At 41.0% G+C, this 17,351-nt stretch overlaps 1 protein-coding gene and 1 long non-coding RNA gene across 51 annotated transcripts in view; one reads left to right on the forward strand and one right to left on the reverse strand.

The window, feature by feature from the left end:
* Positions 1-17,351, reverse strand: part of TTN (titin) — a 272,676-nt gene that overhangs the window by 16,560 nt on the left and 238,765 nt on the right. For all 50 annotated transcript variants that reach the window (XM_031651844.1, XM_031651839.1, XM_031651871.1 and 47 more), the window contains 22 exons: positions 16,749-17,045; positions 16,056-16,643; positions 15,661-15,963; positions 15,251-15,547; positions 13,279-13,566; positions 12,867-13,166; positions 12,328-12,630; positions 11,916-12,221; positions 10,043-11,809; positions 9,384-9,677; positions 8,401-8,688; positions 7,985-8,284; positions 5,822-7,888; positions 5,418-5,720; positions 5,015-5,320; positions 4,627-4,917; positions 4,235-4,531; positions 3,806-4,111; positions 1,610-1,915; positions 1,243-1,524; positions 478-1,071; positions 74-361 (listed from right to left, as the gene is read on the reverse strand). In XM_031651844.1, coding sequence (XP_031507704.1) covers positions 74-361; positions 478-1,071; positions 1,243-1,524; positions 1,610-1,915; positions 3,806-4,111; positions 4,235-4,531; positions 4,627-4,917; positions 5,015-5,320; positions 5,418-5,720; positions 5,822-7,888; positions 7,985-8,284; positions 8,401-8,688; positions 9,384-9,677; positions 10,043-11,809; positions 11,916-12,221; positions 12,328-12,630; positions 12,867-13,166; positions 13,279-13,566; positions 15,251-15,547; positions 15,661-15,963; positions 16,056-16,643; positions 16,749-17,045 — 10,371 coding nt within the window. The remainder of the gene's footprint in view (positions 1-73; positions 362-477; positions 1,072-1,242; positions 1,525-1,609; positions 1,916-3,805; positions 4,112-4,234; positions 4,532-4,626; positions 4,918-5,014; positions 5,321-5,417; positions 5,721-5,821; positions 7,889-7,984; positions 8,285-8,400; positions 8,689-9,383; positions 9,678-10,042; positions 11,810-11,915; positions 12,222-12,327; positions 12,631-12,866; positions 13,167-13,278; positions 13,567-15,250; positions 15,548-15,660; positions 15,964-16,055; positions 16,644-16,748; positions 17,046-17,351) is intronic.
* LOC110740977 lies at positions 280-17,331 on the forward strand. The gene is made up of 2 exons (XR_002516421.2): positions 280-379; positions 13,942-17,331. It is a non-coding gene; the product is annotated as an uncharacterized LOC110740977 (long non-coding RNA).

Genomic DNA, 17,351 nt, shown 5'->3' on the forward strand with positions numbered 1-17,351 from the left:
AATTTTTACTTCAAATCAAAATTGGGTGACTGAACATCAACAACTTGCTTGTGTCTTTGTCACACATCCTTACCAAGAATGATAACTTTAATGGTTTCTGAAGTAGTTCCAGTAACATTCTTCAGTTCAAGTGTGTATTCTCCAGTATCTCTGATAGTGGTTTCACGGATGGTTAATTTAGCTACTTTAGTGTGAGTTTCAACTGTGACACGCTCTGATTCTCTCAGTTTAGAACCAGCAAAGAACCAGGAAGCAGCAGGAGGTGGACGGCCAGCAATAGGTATCACCAGCTCTACTGGTCTGCCAGCTGGGACATGGATGGTCTTCTGAGGCATCGTAGAAAGATCGATTGTTGGCAACACTATGGGAAAGAAATCAGGTATTTATTCTGAAGCATTATTTTTATGGTAAATTGTTACGAATTCTGAATTTTCATTTTACTTTACCATTATTATTATTTGGCTATTTGATACATACCTCTGAGGTCTTGTACAGTCACAGCTGTGACAATCTCTCTTGCTTCTGACACACCTTTCTCATTTTGTGCCCTCACTCTAAATAAGTATTGTTCACCTTCATTTAAGGAAGTCACAGTGTGCTCTAGGACTGTGGGTTTTAAGGTGACAACCTTCATCCATCTCTCTGTGCCAGCTTTGCAGGCCTCGAGAACATATCCAGTGAGTCGGCTACCGCCATCATAGAGTGGTTTTTCCCAGGCAAGGGTAACAGTGGATTTGGTGACATCGACCACTTCTAGCTTTGTAGGCACCAAAGGCACTTCTGAGACCAGTACTGCATCAGATGTTTCACAGGGTTCTCCAATGCCATAAATATTTTCTGGCAGCACTCTGAAGTAGTACATGGTTCCTTCTACAAGTCCAGAAATTCTGTAAAGTGTCTTGCTGCATTTGGTAGTTACTGTTTTGAATGCTCTCATGGCAGCTTCACGCTTCTCAACGATGTAATTGTTGACTGGAGCTCCACCATCAATTGTGGGAATTTCCCAAGTTATAGTCACAGAATCTCTTGATACTTCCTTAACTTTCACTGAAGGACAGGGACCAGGAGTATCTGAAAAACAGAATGAAAGATTAATATTTCCTATTTGCCTAATAGCTTTTTTTTCCTTGGGGAAATATAATCAACATAGTTCCTCTCTAGAGAGGTGATCAATCATAGGTCAAGCTATGTTGTTTTAGAGGATCTACTCATTGTATAGCCAATTTTAAGTAAAATGCTTACCATAGACTTTAACGAGGACTGTTGCTGATTTCTTGCCAGATTGGTTTTCAGCTTCAATTGTGTATTTTCCAGCATCATACCGATTAACTTTGTCCACTATTAGCAATGAGTAGCTCTCAGTGGTGTCAATAATTGCCCGACTTGCAAGGTCAATGCCCTGCTTGCTCCACGTGATGACAGGAGGTGGTCTTCCAGATACAGACACCATCAAGCGCAAGGAGGCCCCAGCCCTGATGGTCACAGTCTTCTTTAGATCATCTGCAAGCTCGAGATCTGGTATTTCTGGAAATTTAATGACAAAATTTAATTAATTCATGGACAGGTGTGAGAAGAAAATAATTCACCTAAAAGTTTCTATGATATATACCTATTCTTTCCACGGGCTCAATTTCAGCAATCGATTCACTGTATTCGCTCATACCCTTCACGTTCACGGCAGCAACTCTGAAGGAATATTTCTGACCCATTTTAAGATCTGGCACAGTGAATTCAGTATTTCTTATTGTGGCTTTGGTATGCACTCGGTACCACTGATCAGTGTCCTTCTCTTGCATTTCCAGAACATATCCTGTGATGTCAGCACCACCATCGTACATGGGTTTGGTCCATGCCAAACTAATGCTGTGTTTGGTGGTATCCACAACTCTTGGAGCAGAAGGTGGTCCAGGGGTATCTATGGAATTTAAAAAGTGAGATGCAGATATTAGGCAAATAAGGAAATGTTGAGATTTGTATTTTTTGTTTTCAAGACTCACAAAGGCATTATTGCTCTTTGTCCACACTCGCCAAAATAATCTTTATTAACTAGGCTCCTGATATTGTAGGACAGCACTGCATGCCACATTATAATTTAATATTATTATCTTAATAATTAAATTGCTTTAGGAAAGTGGATATTTCTTCCCCACTGCTTTGACTAGCTTCACTGTGTATTCTCCGTTAGCTAAGCTCATTACTTAAAGTACCCATTCTTAGGGACTTTTCTTTAGTTGCTTATCTTTCACTGGGTTAGTATCACTTGCCACCAATACATTTCTAATGAATACAGGAATTGGTTTCCTCAATGTAGGGAAAAGGGAGATCAGATTGTTACTGTGTCTATGTATAAAGGGAAGACATAAGAAACCCCATTTTGACCTGTATTCTGAACAATTGCTTTGCCCTGAGATTCTGTTAATCTGTAACTTTGCTCCAACCTTGAGCTCACAGAAACAAGGGTTGTATGGAATCAAGGTTAAAGGGATCTAGGGCTGTGCAGGATGTGCCTTGTTAACAAAATGTTTACAGGCAGTATGCTTGGTAAAAGTCATCGCCATTCTCCAGTCTTGATAAACCAGGGGCACAATGCATTGTGGAAAGCGGCAGGGACCTCTGCCCTGGAAAGGCGGGTATTGTCCAAGGTTTCTCCCCATGTGATAGTTTGAAATATGGCCTCGTGGGATGGGAAAGACTTGACCATCCCCCAGTCCAACACCTGTGAAGGGTCTGTGCTGAGGAGGATTAGTAAAAGAGGAAGGCCTCTTGCAGTTGAGATAGAGGAAGCCACTGTCTCCTGCTTGCCCCTGGGAACCGAATGTCTCGGTATAAAAGCCGGTTGTACATTTGTTCGCTTCTGAGATAGGAGAAAAACCACCCTATAGCGGGAGGCGAGACATGTTGGCAGCAGTGCTGCTTTGTTATTCTTTACTCCACTGAGATGTTTGGGCGGAGAAAAACAAATCGGACCTACGTGCACATCCAGGCATAGTACCTCCCCTTGAACTTAATTATGACATAGATTCTTTTGCTCACATGTTTTTTTGCTGACCTTCTCGTTATTACCACCCTGCTCTCCTACCGCATTCCTCTTGCTTAGATAGTGAAAAATAATAATCAATAAAAACTGAGGGAACTCAGAGACCGGTGCCGGTGCAGGTCCTCCGTATGCTGAGTGCTGGTCACCCGGACCCACTTTTCTTTCTCTATAATTTGTCTCTGTGTCTTATTTCTTTTCTCAGTCTCTTGTCCCGCCTGATGAGAAATACCCACAGGTGTGGAGGGGCTGGCCCCCTTCATCTCAGCTTCCCCAATTCAGTCCCAGTGACTATTCCTTTATAGTTATTGGACTCAGACTCTGTAAAAGGATTTGCCACTTACTTTTGAAGCTCTTATGACAATTATTTTGTCAGTAACTTATGAAACCACTAGAAACTGTATGTTCCTGCTAAACCTCTTCTTAAAAGGAGTTTTGCCATTTTTCTTTTCAGTTGTTACAGTACAATGGTACAATGCATTTTTCTCTAAGGAAAATTTATGAAATAGATTCTTTTCATATTGATAGTAGAATATTTTTCCATTAATTGGAAAATGCTGTAACAATTTTGAGCAATTCTAATTGCTAACTTAACAGATGTAGTAGTTAAAATGTTCTCTGACTTAAGCTATATTTATGATCATGTGAATAAGCATATGCTTTTCTAGACCATTCATAAATTCTACAAATTCTTAGAATTTGTATGTTGGAAAATTATCTGTCATATAGTTTTGAGGAGCATTGTATTTATGTATGATTCTTGGAGCTCACATGATGGTTCTCTGCATGAGATGAAGTTGGAAGCTTCGCTGGGCTCACTGTTACCAGCTGCATTCACTGCAGTCACTCGGAACTGGTAATCACAACCCTCCATCAGGCTCGTCACCTTCAGCCTGGTATCATACACGATGTAGTCTTTGTTGACACGTGTCCAGCGCAGGCTCTTCTTCTCACGTTTGTCTACTAGGTAGTTGCTGATTTCATTGCCACCATCAGATTCAGGTTTTGTCCACTGAATGATGATATGCTCTTTGCCAGTCCCAACTTCTTCAGGTATGCCAGGTGGTGATGGAATAGCTGTTTATGAAAACAAGGATGATTAGAATTGCACAAAATTACTATTAATAAGACTGCCCTTCTCCCTCCTCCCCCGATTCTATTACATTTCAACTGTCAAATTGTTTGAGTGTTAATACTCACTGAATGAGTTTCTGGCTACAATTGGCTCTGATTCAACAGGCACACCAGGGCCATATTTGTTTACTGCCCTCACTCGGAATATGTACTCATTGTTCTTGATGAGCCTGGTAACGACATAGGATAGGGTTGGGCATTCGCCTTCAACAATCACCCAGTTGAGCCTGCTAGTCTCGCGTCTTTCCACAATGTAGTGAGTGATTTCTGCTCCTCCGTCTTCCTGAGGAAGGCTCCAGGCTAAAGTGCACTTCTCCTCTGTTACTCTGCTGACGGTGAGCTTTCCACATGGGCCAGGGGAATCTGAAACAGGTGTAATGACAAGCCATGATGAAGATCATTCTTTCTGCCCACACTAGAAAATGCTATATAAATGTGAGAACATTTGACATGCTTACCAAGCACTTTGACTATGACAGACACGGCCTTGGTCCCACTGGCGTTTTTCACTGTTAAAGTGTATTTTCCAGTGTCACTCCTGTCACAGAACTTGATCACAGCAGTTGCTCGTTTGCCAGTATACTGCAAAGAGACTTTTTCACAGAGATCTAGCTCCTTGTCTCCTTTGGTCCAGATAATTTTGGGTTCAGGTTTGCCACCAACTGCAGCATCCAGAACAAGATCAGAACCTGCTCTGATGGTAACCAGATCACCCTGTAATCGGGCATCCAGTTCGGCTTTGGGTGGAGCTGTCAGTAGGCAAAACAGATACGAATGAATATCTGAGAGTTTATTTTCACATAAATTGTGATAATTTTAAAAAGGAGAATGTTGACTATTTCCTACCGTATTCATCTCGGCAAGTGACAGGGCCTGTAGATTCAGACCCTTTGCTAATTACGCCTGCTGCATTCTTGGCTAACACACGGAACTCATAAGTGTCTCCTTCACTGAGAGCAGTCACGGTGAAGAAATTGTCAGATACAATGGTATAGTTGCACTTCAGCCAGCGACCGTCTCCTACCTCACTGACTGGCTTACGCTCTATGATGTAGCCCACAACCTTGCTGCCTCCATCATACACTGGGGCAGACCAAATCAGTGATACTGTTGATCTTGTGACATCTGTCACCTCTGGTCTGCCTGGTGCATCTAGAAGGGATGCAAAAATAAGGTTAAAATATACCACTCTGAGTTCTACTAGAATCAGTAATAATAAACAAATATGCCCTTAAATTGTGATACATACCAACTGGATTTTGAGCCATTATAGGTCTTGAAGCTTCGCTGGCCTTGCTAACACCTGCAGCATTGAGTGCATAAGTTCTGAACTGATATTCCAGTCCTTCTACTAAACCAGTTACTTTGTAGTTGCACTCTAAGCATGGCACTTTGTTTTCTTTCACCCAAAGAATTGTGTTACGTTCTTTCTTCTCAACCCAGTAGCCAACGATTTTACTGCCACCATCGTGGTAGGGTTCTTCCCAACGAATAGACATGGCATTGGCAGATACATGATAGACCTCAGGTCTGGTAGGAGCACTTGGTGGGACTAAATATAAACAAAGGTATTAAGTATGAATACAATTTTATAAAACTCAGGGGAAACATTTAATAACAGAGACTTTGAAATAGGATTTTTATTTTTCTTACCAAATGGATGTTCAGCAACTATTGGTGCTGATTCTAGAGGTTTGCTGACACCAAATCTGTTCTCTGAACTGACACGGAAAGAATATTCCATGTATTTTGTGAGATGAGTGACTTTAATTTGAGTGCGCTTGACACTGGAATTGACAAGATGCCAAGCTGTTGTACCCGATTCACGCTTTTCAACTATGTAATTAGTAATTTCAGTGCCTCCATCATCTTTAGGTTCTCCCCATGACAGGACACACGATTCAGCCGAGACAGATGAGACCTCAATGGGGCCGGTTACTGGACCTGGCCTTCCAATGACCACAACTGTGATGGTAAATGTTTTAACACCAGCTGTATTTTCCAGGGTCAAGAAGTATCTTCCAGAGTCACCTCTCATGCTGTCCTTTACAGTCAGGGTGGTTCTGTCTTTTGTTGTTGTAATGCTCACTCGATCCGTCTCTTTAAGTCTCATTTCTTCCAGTTTCCATGTTACTTTGGGGGCGGGACGACCACTGATTGGTACGTCAATGGTAAATGGGCTTCCTGCTTTGCAAGTTATAAGCTGATTGGTAATTCCAGTGAGGTCAGCAGTGGGCTCGATTTGAGGCTCCTTAATGATGACAGAAGAGAAGGCTTCCCTGGGTTCACTGTAGCCAGCATCATTCTTGGCCTTCACACGGAATTCATATTCAGTGTTCTCAACAAGACGCTCTACTGTGAAAGTCAGCTGTTTGGTGTGACCAGCTTCAACCCAGAAGTCAGATCCCTTTTGTCTCATTTCAAGCAGGTAGCCAGTGATCCGGCTGCCTCCATCATGCTCAGGTTTAAGCCAAGCTAAGACTGCAGAGGATTTGCTAGTATCAACAACATCAAGTCTTCTAGGTGGAGCAGGCTGTTCTGTGGCTACAATTGGTTCTGGCATTTCATAGGGCTCACCAACACCATACTCATTTACTGCAGAAACACGGAAATAGTATGGAACACCTTCTGCCAGGTCACCGACCTTGAGGATCTGACGAGTGCATTTTTCACTGATAACCTGCCAACTACGGCGACTTGCCTCTCGTTTCTCTACCACATAGTGATGGATTCGGGCACCACCATCAAGAAGGGGGGCATCCCACATCAATGTAGCCGATCCCCGGGTCACATCTTTGAAGGTAATTGGGCCAGGTGGGCCTGGAGTGTCTAGCACTTTTACAGTGAATGTGATCGACTTACTACCACTGTTGTTTTCCACAGTAAGGGTATATTTCCCTGCATCATTTCTGTTGCAGTTTTCCACAGTGAGGGTGCTGAAGGAGTCTGTTGTATGGATATCAGCCCGAAGGCTAAGGTTAGAGTCTGGTTTGCTCCACACAGCTGTAGGAGTAGGTCTACCTTGGTAGGCAATGAAGAGGCGAATACTGGCCCCAGCTCTAACAATATGAGTCTGTTTGAAGTTTGCATCTATGTCTAACTCAGGAGCTGTTAACCGGTCAACTGCTTTAATTGTGCCGGTCACTTCACAGCTGTCTCCTTTTCCAGCACCATTGATAGCACTAACTCGGAATTTGTATTCTTCACCTGCTTGTAGATCAGTGACTGTATATCTTGTTTTCACGCATGCCTCTGCATTCACCTTGTGCCAGTCTCCTAAGTCGGCCTTGCACATTTCAATAATGTACCCAATTATTTCCATGCCGCCATCAAACACTGGTTTGGACCATTCTAAGCTCACAGTTGTCTTTGATGTGTCTGTTACTTTGACCACTGCAGGAGGACCTGGTGGGTTGACGGGCTCTCTACATTTAATGAGTCTTGAGATGCCACTTGCAGGTCCGACTCCTGCAGCATTTTCAGCCATGACGTGGAATTCATACTCATTGCCTTCTGTCAGACCGGTGACTTTGAATCTTGTTTCGGAGATTGGTCGTTTACTGATCACTTTTACCCATCTTGTGCTTTTCTTTTCTCTTCTTTCAAGGATATACTGTTGAATTTCACTGCCACCATCTGATTCTGGCCTTGCCCATGTCAGGGTAATGCTGTTGCCTGTTACGTTGCTAGGTTCTGGAGTGCCAGGGGCATCAGGAACAGCTGTAAAACAAAAACAAAACCCCAAATCAATTAGATACATTTGCTTGGAAGGTTAATCTTTTGACATAGTACCACTTAGCAAAAATGCAAACTTACTGTATTGTATTTGAGCAACCACTGGATCAGAATCAAGTGGCCTGCCAACACCAAACTTGTTAACTGCAGAAACACGGAATTGGTATTCATTGCCGTTTATTAGTTTAATGGCAGTGTAACTTTGGGCTTCACATTTATCCTCAATTAGTGCCCAAGCAAGTCTGCTGGTTTCCCGTTTTTCAATGATGTAGTGGGTTATGGGAGCACAACCGTCGTTGAGTGGAGCATCCCACCACAGAGTCATCTTCTCCCCAGTAATATTGGTGAATCTTATTGGCCCAACTACTTTTCCTGGTGTATCTGTAAGAAAAAGTTTCTAGAGTTAGTTTCTTTTTCCTTGTCCATTAAAACACAACTAGGCATGTCTCTAATCCAAGTTCATAAATTGTAACATTAAGAAGCTATTTTAAAAGTACCTTGTACTTTCACTTTAATTTCTGCTTTTGCAGAACCAGATGCATTTTTGGCTTCCACTGTATATATACCACGATGGTCCCGAGTAGCATCTCTAACAAATAGGCTGGTGGATCCAAGGACATCGGTTATTTCCATATTCATCCTCTTTTCGATTTCCACTCCATCTTTGAACCAAGTTACTCGAGGCACTGGTCTTCCTTGTACCAAAGCTTTAATTCTAAGGCTCTCTCCAGACTTAATAATGAGACCATCAAAGTACTCAGGACCGAACTCTACTATTGGTGGAACTATAAAAGGAAGAGAAATACTGTGTATTAGTTTGGCTTAATAAAAACAAAAGAAATATATATTTTTCAGTAGTGCCATATCACAAGGCCTGGAAGAGTAATGACTTGTACTGTGCTACCAAAGGCTATTTTGAAAGTAGGATTGATAATTGAGAATTTGGACTATGGGGTTAGATATTTGCCTATTATTATTCCCTTTGTAATGCCTGTCATGTTTTTAATTTTGCATTGCTGTTTGTAAAAAGAAAAGTGAAACATTTACAGATCATTTACTTCCTAATACTGCTGCACAAACAAGTTCTTTTAAGAGGCCATTAGCTGCATTCAAGCAAGGGAATGATTGTATTGTTGGATGTATGTTGTATTTTAATAACTTCAGTGAAGATGGACAGTTATCCTTGAGAACCTTTTTTCTTTATTTACTGTAAGTGGCAAAAATTACAAAGCTAAAAACTCATTCCAACTTGCTGCATGCTCTTTACGTGGGAATGGAGTGAAATAATAGACATGGTAAAAATAATTGATGCCAATTACTTTTTTCTTCTTTTCATCTGAAAGGTAGAAAGACATAATTCATTCACTTAGCAACTTCGGGTAATTTGTTTCTGTTCCCATTTTACAGGCCAGAGGCCAAATGTGGTTTTTAAAAATGTGAATGCGCTTAGTCTCATTGGAAATAAGTTGTAAATGCTTACCATTTTCATCTCTTGTCATAATAATGCCAGAAGACTGTGAGGGCGGGCTTATAGTTCCAACAGCATTTCTTGCAATTATTCTGAACTCATAGCGATCCCCAGGACTGAGTCCTGTAACTGTGTACTGACATTCACTGACGTCAGTAAAGTTGCATCTCACCCAGCGTTCATTTCCTTGCCGTTTCTCAATGCTATAGGCCACAATCTTACTGCCTCCATCACGCAGTGGTGGGTTCCATTTAAGTGTGATGGTTTCCCGGGTGACATCAATGTAGTCAGGAGTGCCAGGTGGGTCTAAAATATTACAAGGAAGGTAAATGCATCGTTACATTTGTAACCAGGTCTTAATCATCCATGGAAGAAAAATAAAATTATTCAATAATTTTAATAAATAAAATTTTTATAATAAATAATTTATTCAATCTCCCAAACTCATTTTGGTCATTAATTTCAACTTTCCATTTCATAGTCTTTAAAATGAACTTTAAATTAGTTTATTAGACTGATTTAAAATCATTCCTCTTGCTTTACATCACCAGTTCTCTAGTGACAAGAAGATATGTAAGAAGGTGATACAGAGAAGAAAAGCATTCTTTGATATATTTGTTTCTAATATGTTCAATTGTTAAACTAAATGTATTTGAATAATAATCACTTACCTACTGGAGAAACAGCTAAGGTAAATTTGCTTGGGTCACTAGGTGAGCTTAGGCCAGCAGAATTTTCAGCATATACACGGAATTGGTAATCCAGACCTTCTACCAGTCCAGTAGCTCTATATTCTCTTCCAGAGATTAGTGATGTATTAACTTTTTGCCAGAGGATGCTATTTCTTTCTTTCTTTTCAACGTGGAATCCAGTAACTTCTGAACCACCATCATAAACTGGAGCATCCCAAGTTAGTGACATGCCATCAGAAGTCACATTGTATATAACTGGCTTTCCTGGGGGACCAGGAATCCTGAACTGGTGTTTTGCCACAATAATGTTTGAGACAAGTGGTTGGCTGACTCCGTATCTGTTTTCTGCCCTCACTCTAAACTGGTACTCAGCGTCTTTGACTAGATTAGGAACTTTGAAAGTTGTCCTGGCAACACTTGAACACACCATCTTCCAATTAGTTTGTGAAGTTTCCCGCTTCTCGATGCTGTAACAAGTAATTTCTCCTCCTCCATCATCTTCAGGTACATCCCATGATAGGATGACACTATCAGCCTTGATTTCATCAAATCGAATGGGTCCTTTGGGTTTTGATGGTGGGCCAAGGGTGATGACTGTAATGGGGACTGCATTTCTACACACTGCATTATCAAGAATAACAGTGTATTTTCCTCCATGCTCCTTCTTGGCATTCTTAATACTCAAAGTAATTTTGTTTTCGGTTTTACTGAAACGAACAAATTCAGTTTCTTTCAGTGGCAAGCCATCTTTCAGCCAACTGATGGATGGTTTGGGCTTTCCTTTATAAGGTAATTCAAGGTGCACATTGTGCCCAATTCTCACAGTGACTTGTGCCCCAGGGATATCTGACAGGTCAACTTCAGGTGTAATAATAAGTTCTTTCACTGTAATTGGCCCAATAGTGACAGGATCACTCAGTCCTTTCTCATTTTTGGCAAACACTCTGAACTCCAGGACTGACTGCTCCTTAAGTTGGCTAACCTCAATTTCACATGCCTTACTTATGCCAGCGTGGGACCATGTCTGTTCACCTTTACCTTTCCTTTCTACAACATATTCTGTGATGACGCTACCACCATCAAAGTCAGGTTTGGTCCAGCTGAGGATGACAGATGTCTTTGTTGAGTCTTTCATTGAGAGATCACGTATAGGAGCTGGTACTTCAGCAGCCTTCACTGGCTCCGTAGTTTCACAGGGTTCCCCAATTCCAATTTCATTTTCTGCAAGAACTCTGAAGAAGAATGGAGTCTTCTCTGACAACTCTGTTAGCTTGAAGGATGTGCTAGAACATTTGTGTGACACGACAGACCATGTTCTCTTGGTGGCATCTCTCTTTTCAATTACGTAATTAATTATTGGAGATCCTCCATCGATGAGAGGAGGATCCCAGAGCAAAGTGACTGTGCCTCGAGAAACATGTTTAACCTGTAGTTTCTGACAGGCAGCTGGTGTGTCAAGCACTTTAACACTCACAGTTGAAGACTTAGGTTCACCAACTCCGTTTTCTATTGTGAGAATATATTTTCCTGTATCATTGCGAGTAACTTGAGGAATGGTGAGTAATGAAGATGAATCAGTGTTTTCAATGCTGTATCTGGCATCACTGTCAAGATTCTTCTCATCTTTTCTCCACGTGACAGTAGGTGGAGGTCTACCTTTAAAGGGAATCAGCACTTGTACATCTTCACCAGCTTTGGCAATAACAGAAGTTCTGAGAGCCACATCCAGGTCAATCTCTGGTGCCTCTGTAGGCATAAAATGGATATATACAGTGAATTTTAAAAGTAAAAAACAAGTGATTTCCTGGAAGTATGCTTATAAAAAAACATAATCACACCAGTAGGTACATACCAAGTATATCTTTAGCTTGTACAGGTTCCGTCATTTCTATAGGTTCTCCTTGTCCAGCACAGTTTACAGCAGATACCCGGAAGTAGTAATTGACTCCAGGTTTCAGGTTGGATACCACATATTCTGTAGTTCTGACCTCTCCTTTGGTAGAGACAATAGTCCATTCCTCTTCCTCTCCTTGTCTCATTTCAACAACATACCCAGTAACAGCACTGCCCCCATCATAGACAGGCTTACTCCAGCCAAGGGTGATGGATGACTTGGTTGAATCTGCAATTCTTATCTTAGTAGGTGGACCTGGAGGATCTGGAATGGCCATTCACAATAAAATAATTACACAATCATGTATAATTTAGTCACACAGGCAAATTTAGAAGACACAGGTGAAGATGCTGCAGGTATGAGCACTTACCAATAGGATCAGCAGCTTTGTAGAATTCAGATGGTTCAGAAAATGGACCCTGTCCAGCAGCGTTTACAGCACAAACTCTGTATTGATAGTCACTGTTTTCTGTGAGTCCTGTTACTTTTTGTCTGGTGTCACGGATAGTCTCTTTTAGTACTTTAAACCATCCTAGACTCTTCTTATCTCGTTTTTCAAGGAAATAGCCACTTATATCACTACCACCATCTGCAATTGGCCTGCTCCATACAACAGTCATCGAATTCTTGGTAATCTTTGTCACTTCTGGTATGCCTGGTGGCCCAGGTGTGACTATTTAGAAAGGAAAGGAAAACAAGGTACAAGAATCAACATTACTGATAAATTGTACCTTTGATGTTCACATTCTTTCCAAGAATATTAATTTTATTTTTTATATTTTTCACCTTGTGAAAAGGATGGTAATGAGACAGGTGTTATACAAAAGAAAATTAAAGCATATGCACAGGTTAGCATAGTTTATTTTTAAATTTTTCATATTTCAATTTTCTAATGAAATCATGTCTCACCAAATGCGTTCTTGGCTACAACGGAATCAGATTCCAGTGGCTCGCCAATTCCATATTTGTTGACGGCTCGGACCCGGAAGATATATTCATTTCCTTTGATAATTTTGGTGGTTGTAATGATGCACTCTTCCAAATGTTCAGACACCATAGACCACACAACGCGGCTTGTCTCACGCTTTTCCACAATGTAGTGGGTGATTTTTGCACCACCATCATCAGCTGGAGGCCGCCAGAGAATGGTGATCTTTTCAGCAGTTACAGTCTTAAATTCAATTGGTCCACCAGGTGGGCCCGGTTTGTCTATCAATGAAAGGACAAAACACAATGTTAGTACTTCTTTAAAGCCTACTTACTCAAAATTACTAAGCTTTAGGCAAATGTAATATGACAGTGGTCTGTATTCAGCGCCTACCAAGGATCTGTACTCTGATGGTGGCTGAGGCTGAGCCCATGGCATTCCTTAGTTTTAATTCATAGCATCCACTGTTAAGGCGATCGGCATCTTTGATGAGTATAGATGCGAGGTCCGTGGTATTTTCGACACAAACCAGTGCATTGGTTTGTAATTCTTTATCATCTTTATACCACTCAATTGTAGGCGCAGGTTTGCCAGAAATGCCAGCTCTGAGCCTCACAGATGTACCTGCTCTGTATTTGACAACTTCTGTATATTCTAGAGGCAAGTCAATTACAGGACCACCTGCAAGAAAAACAGATGAGAAATATTTAAAATATTATAAGGATGGAAAAAAATAGTTGCACCAACCTTAAAGTAAGGTCATTATTAAATTATACACACACCCCGTCATTATAATTCTATGCAATTATTATTTAAAAATTAAAAATTTATAGGCCACTCTTCTATCTCAGATGGGGTAGAAAGACTGTGAGTTGTGCAGGGACTTAAGCACCTTTTACATGTGTTTTAAAGTCCATTAGTTGCTTTATTCCAGTGATGAAATGGGATATGATAGTGAGAACATCATGGAAGAAGCTGTTAAACATTTTCTTTCACTTTAGCTTTTTTTCCCTTTTCTTCTAAGCACCTCCTATTCTTTTTCTTTTTCCTTCCCAGTTCACTGATACCCAAGTGTGGATGGTTCATGTCAGACCCCTACAGTCTGAATTCTCTACCCACAGAACTACATACTCACTGGACAGATTTTCTGCCATGTTGTTTGGAATGATCAAGAAAGAGAACTAAATTTGACTTGCTTCATACTCATAAACACTGATGCAGTATCCACAAAGCCTGATTCATAAATAAAGAACAGCCCTGAGATTCTCAGCATGAAGATGGGAGTGGATACTTTTGCCCAGACACTATAGTGGCTCAATTTTCTCTTAGCGATTGGAGATCTTTTAGGAAAAGTGTCACAGGATACCTGACTCTCATGACGTTTTAATTTTCAAAACATTGTTGAGTTGAATGTGCCACTTATTTTCCAGAATGGTGAAGAATATGCATTTTGGACTAACCATGATAGAGAGGGCTCTGAAGTCTGTCTGTTTGAATTCCCACTCCATCCCTAACAGGGAAGTTACAGAAGCACTCTCAGCCTCGGTTTCCCTTCTGTAAGATGGCTAATATGAGGGCTATGAGAACTAAGGGAAAGAATTCATGAAAATTAATAAATGTTAGCTGCTGCTAATACTATCATCATCAAAGTCTGTGTTTAGGCCAGGTGTGGTGGCTCACACCTGTAATCCCAACACTTTGGGAGGCCGAGGTGGGTGGATCACCTGAGGTCAGGAGGTTGAGACCAGCCTGGCCAACATGGTGAAACTCCGTCCCTACTAAAAATACAAAAAAATTAGCTGGGTGTGGTGGGGCATGCTTGTAATCCCAGCTACTCAGGTGGCTGAGGCACGAGAATCGTTTGAGCCCAGGAGGCGGAGGTTGCAGTGAGCCAAGACTGTACCACTGCACTCCAGCCTGGGCGACAGAGTGAGACTCTGTCTCAAAAAAAAAAAAAAAAAAACAAACAAACAAACAAAACCCACCAAAAACGAAGTCTCTGTTTAGTCTGTGGCCTATTTAAGAGCAATATTCTCTAGGAACTCAACCATGGTTTAATTATTGACTCTGATAATTTAAAATAGAATGAAAGCGCCAACTCGTACAATCAAACAATCATAAAAGGTTGAAGTTGGAAAGGCCCGTAGATATCCTGAGCTCTAAATCTCTCACTTTACAGTCAAGTCAAGAGGGCTGGAAAGGTATTTAAGGAATTTTCCTCAGACTCCCAGCTAGTTCATAAGTTCTTCCAAAAACCTCATTAAGGCACAGAATAAAAGTTATTCTATAGATCAGAACCAGGAAAAGGTACAGGGAAATACTGAGTTAAACAGCTATTGTGATTCAAAGTGCTAAGCATGCTTACCATAAGAATCGATGCAAGTAATGGGCCCTACAGCCTCAGATGGATTGCTAATGGAACCAACAGCATTCCTAGCAAAGACACGGAATTCATACTGGGAATTCTGAGTCAAGCCAGAGATGGTGAATTGAGTTTCAGTAACATTGGTGAAGCTGGCCTTGGTCCATCTGCCATCTGGAAGGTCACGTCTTTCAACAATGTAGCCTGTAATCTTGCTACCTCCATCAAAAGCTGGTTGTTGCCACGAAAGGCTGACAGAGTTCTTTGAAATATCAGTGATACGAACATTTCTTGGGGGTTCTGTGGTAATAAGAGAAGCAGATTAGCGGCACTTATATCATAATATCTGGCTTCGCAGAAGTAAGATTTGCATTTCTGTTATCAGAACTGCCCTTCCCATGACAAATACATACCACAAGCATCAATTGCCAAGACTGGTTCAGAAGGATGGCTGGGTTTTCCAACTCCAGCAGCATTTTCTGCATACACCCTGAATTCATAAATAAGTCCAGCACTGATTGTTGTGACTTTGAAGTGAGTTGTGCGGATGACCAGTTTGTTGGCTTTTTGCCATAAAATACTGTTTCTGTCTTTCATTTCCAGGTGATAGCCTATGACTGCACTGCCTCCATTTGACACTGGTTCATGCCAGCCCACAGTGATGCTTTCTCGAGTAACATTAGTGACCCATGGTGTAGATGGTGGTCCAGGCGTTGCTACAAGAGAGAGAAATCCTATAGATTAGTACAGATAATAACACATTTATGGTAAAAGAAAACCTGGATCTTTGAAAAGTTGGACAACTTACTGTATGGTAGTTTGACAGTCACACAAGCTGAATCTATGTGATCACTGATGCCAAAGCGGTTTTCTGCCTTGATGCGGAATTGGTATTCTTCTCCTGTGGTCAGTTTCATGACTTTCATCATGGTTCTTGCAACTGTTGCAGACACTTCAGTCCATACTGCAGTACTGGTTTCTCTTTTAAGTAGAATGTAGTTGGTAACTTGACTTCCACCATCATACTTAGGTGGCTCCCACTTGAGAGTCACACTTTCTTCAGTTATATCACTAATAACGACAGGGCCAGTTGGAGGACCAGGCCTGTCTAGCACAACAATGTTAATGAAAGCTTTGGTTGTACCACTGGAGTTGGCAGCAGTGATCTCATATCTCCCAGCATCAGCTGTAACACTTTCTTTGAGATTGATGGTCAGGTTCTCAGCAGTAATTTCGGTATTAAATCTCATGGTTGCCTTCACGGGGACACCATCTCTTGATAAGGTCACTTTGGGAAGTGGTTTTCCAGAGATTGGAATGTCAACTTTAAGGTTTGAACCAGCTCTAACATATACGGTGTGACTTGGGAAATTCTTCATATCAATTTCAGGTGGTTCTGAAAAATGAGTACAGAAAGTGAAAGTGAAAAAGGGTTTCTGAAAATTAACATAAATCAATGCAAATAATTTCAAATTTTGCTTCTACACAAAATTAGACATACCTAGTTGCTCCTTAATAAGAACAGGAAGCAGAAGCTCTCTCGGGTCACTCAGGCCAGCTTGATTTTCAGCAAACACCCGGAAAAAGTATTCAGAATTCTCCCTCAGACCAGAAACAACGTGATGGGTTGACTTTGCCACTGCACATTTAACCCAGTTTTTCTGTCCTTTTTCTAGTGCTTCAACAACATAGTGTACAATTCTGCTTCCGCCATCATGTTCAGGCTTCAGCCAGGTCAGGGAAACACTGTCTTTGGATGTACTTGTTACTCCAAGTTTTTCAGGTGGGCTTGGTTTTTCTAAGAAAACAAAGCATCAAAAGAAAGTGAATAATTATTACAACTTTTTAAATGTGCATTCTTCATGTATCGTCAAAAGAAAACTTTTAAATGAAGACCATATTTTTACTTTGATTTTAGTCTTCCTTCCTTTTTACATGACCCATTTTGCTTCTGAGTCAACCAAGGCTCCCACAAGCTATGTCATTACATGCTATAGCATTCAAATCCAAATTAAGGGTAAAATGACCAGATTAAGTGATAACATTTACTCCAAATTAATCATGGGTATAAAAAAGAGGAACAAGATGAACAATCTTTTAAAAA

Source organism: Papio anubis, chromosome 10 (assembly GCF_008728515.1).
Source record: "Papio anubis isolate 15944 chromosome 10, Panubis1.0, whole genome shotgun sequence".
NCBI lineage: Eukaryota > Metazoa > Chordata > Mammalia > Primates > Cercopithecidae > Papio > Papio anubis.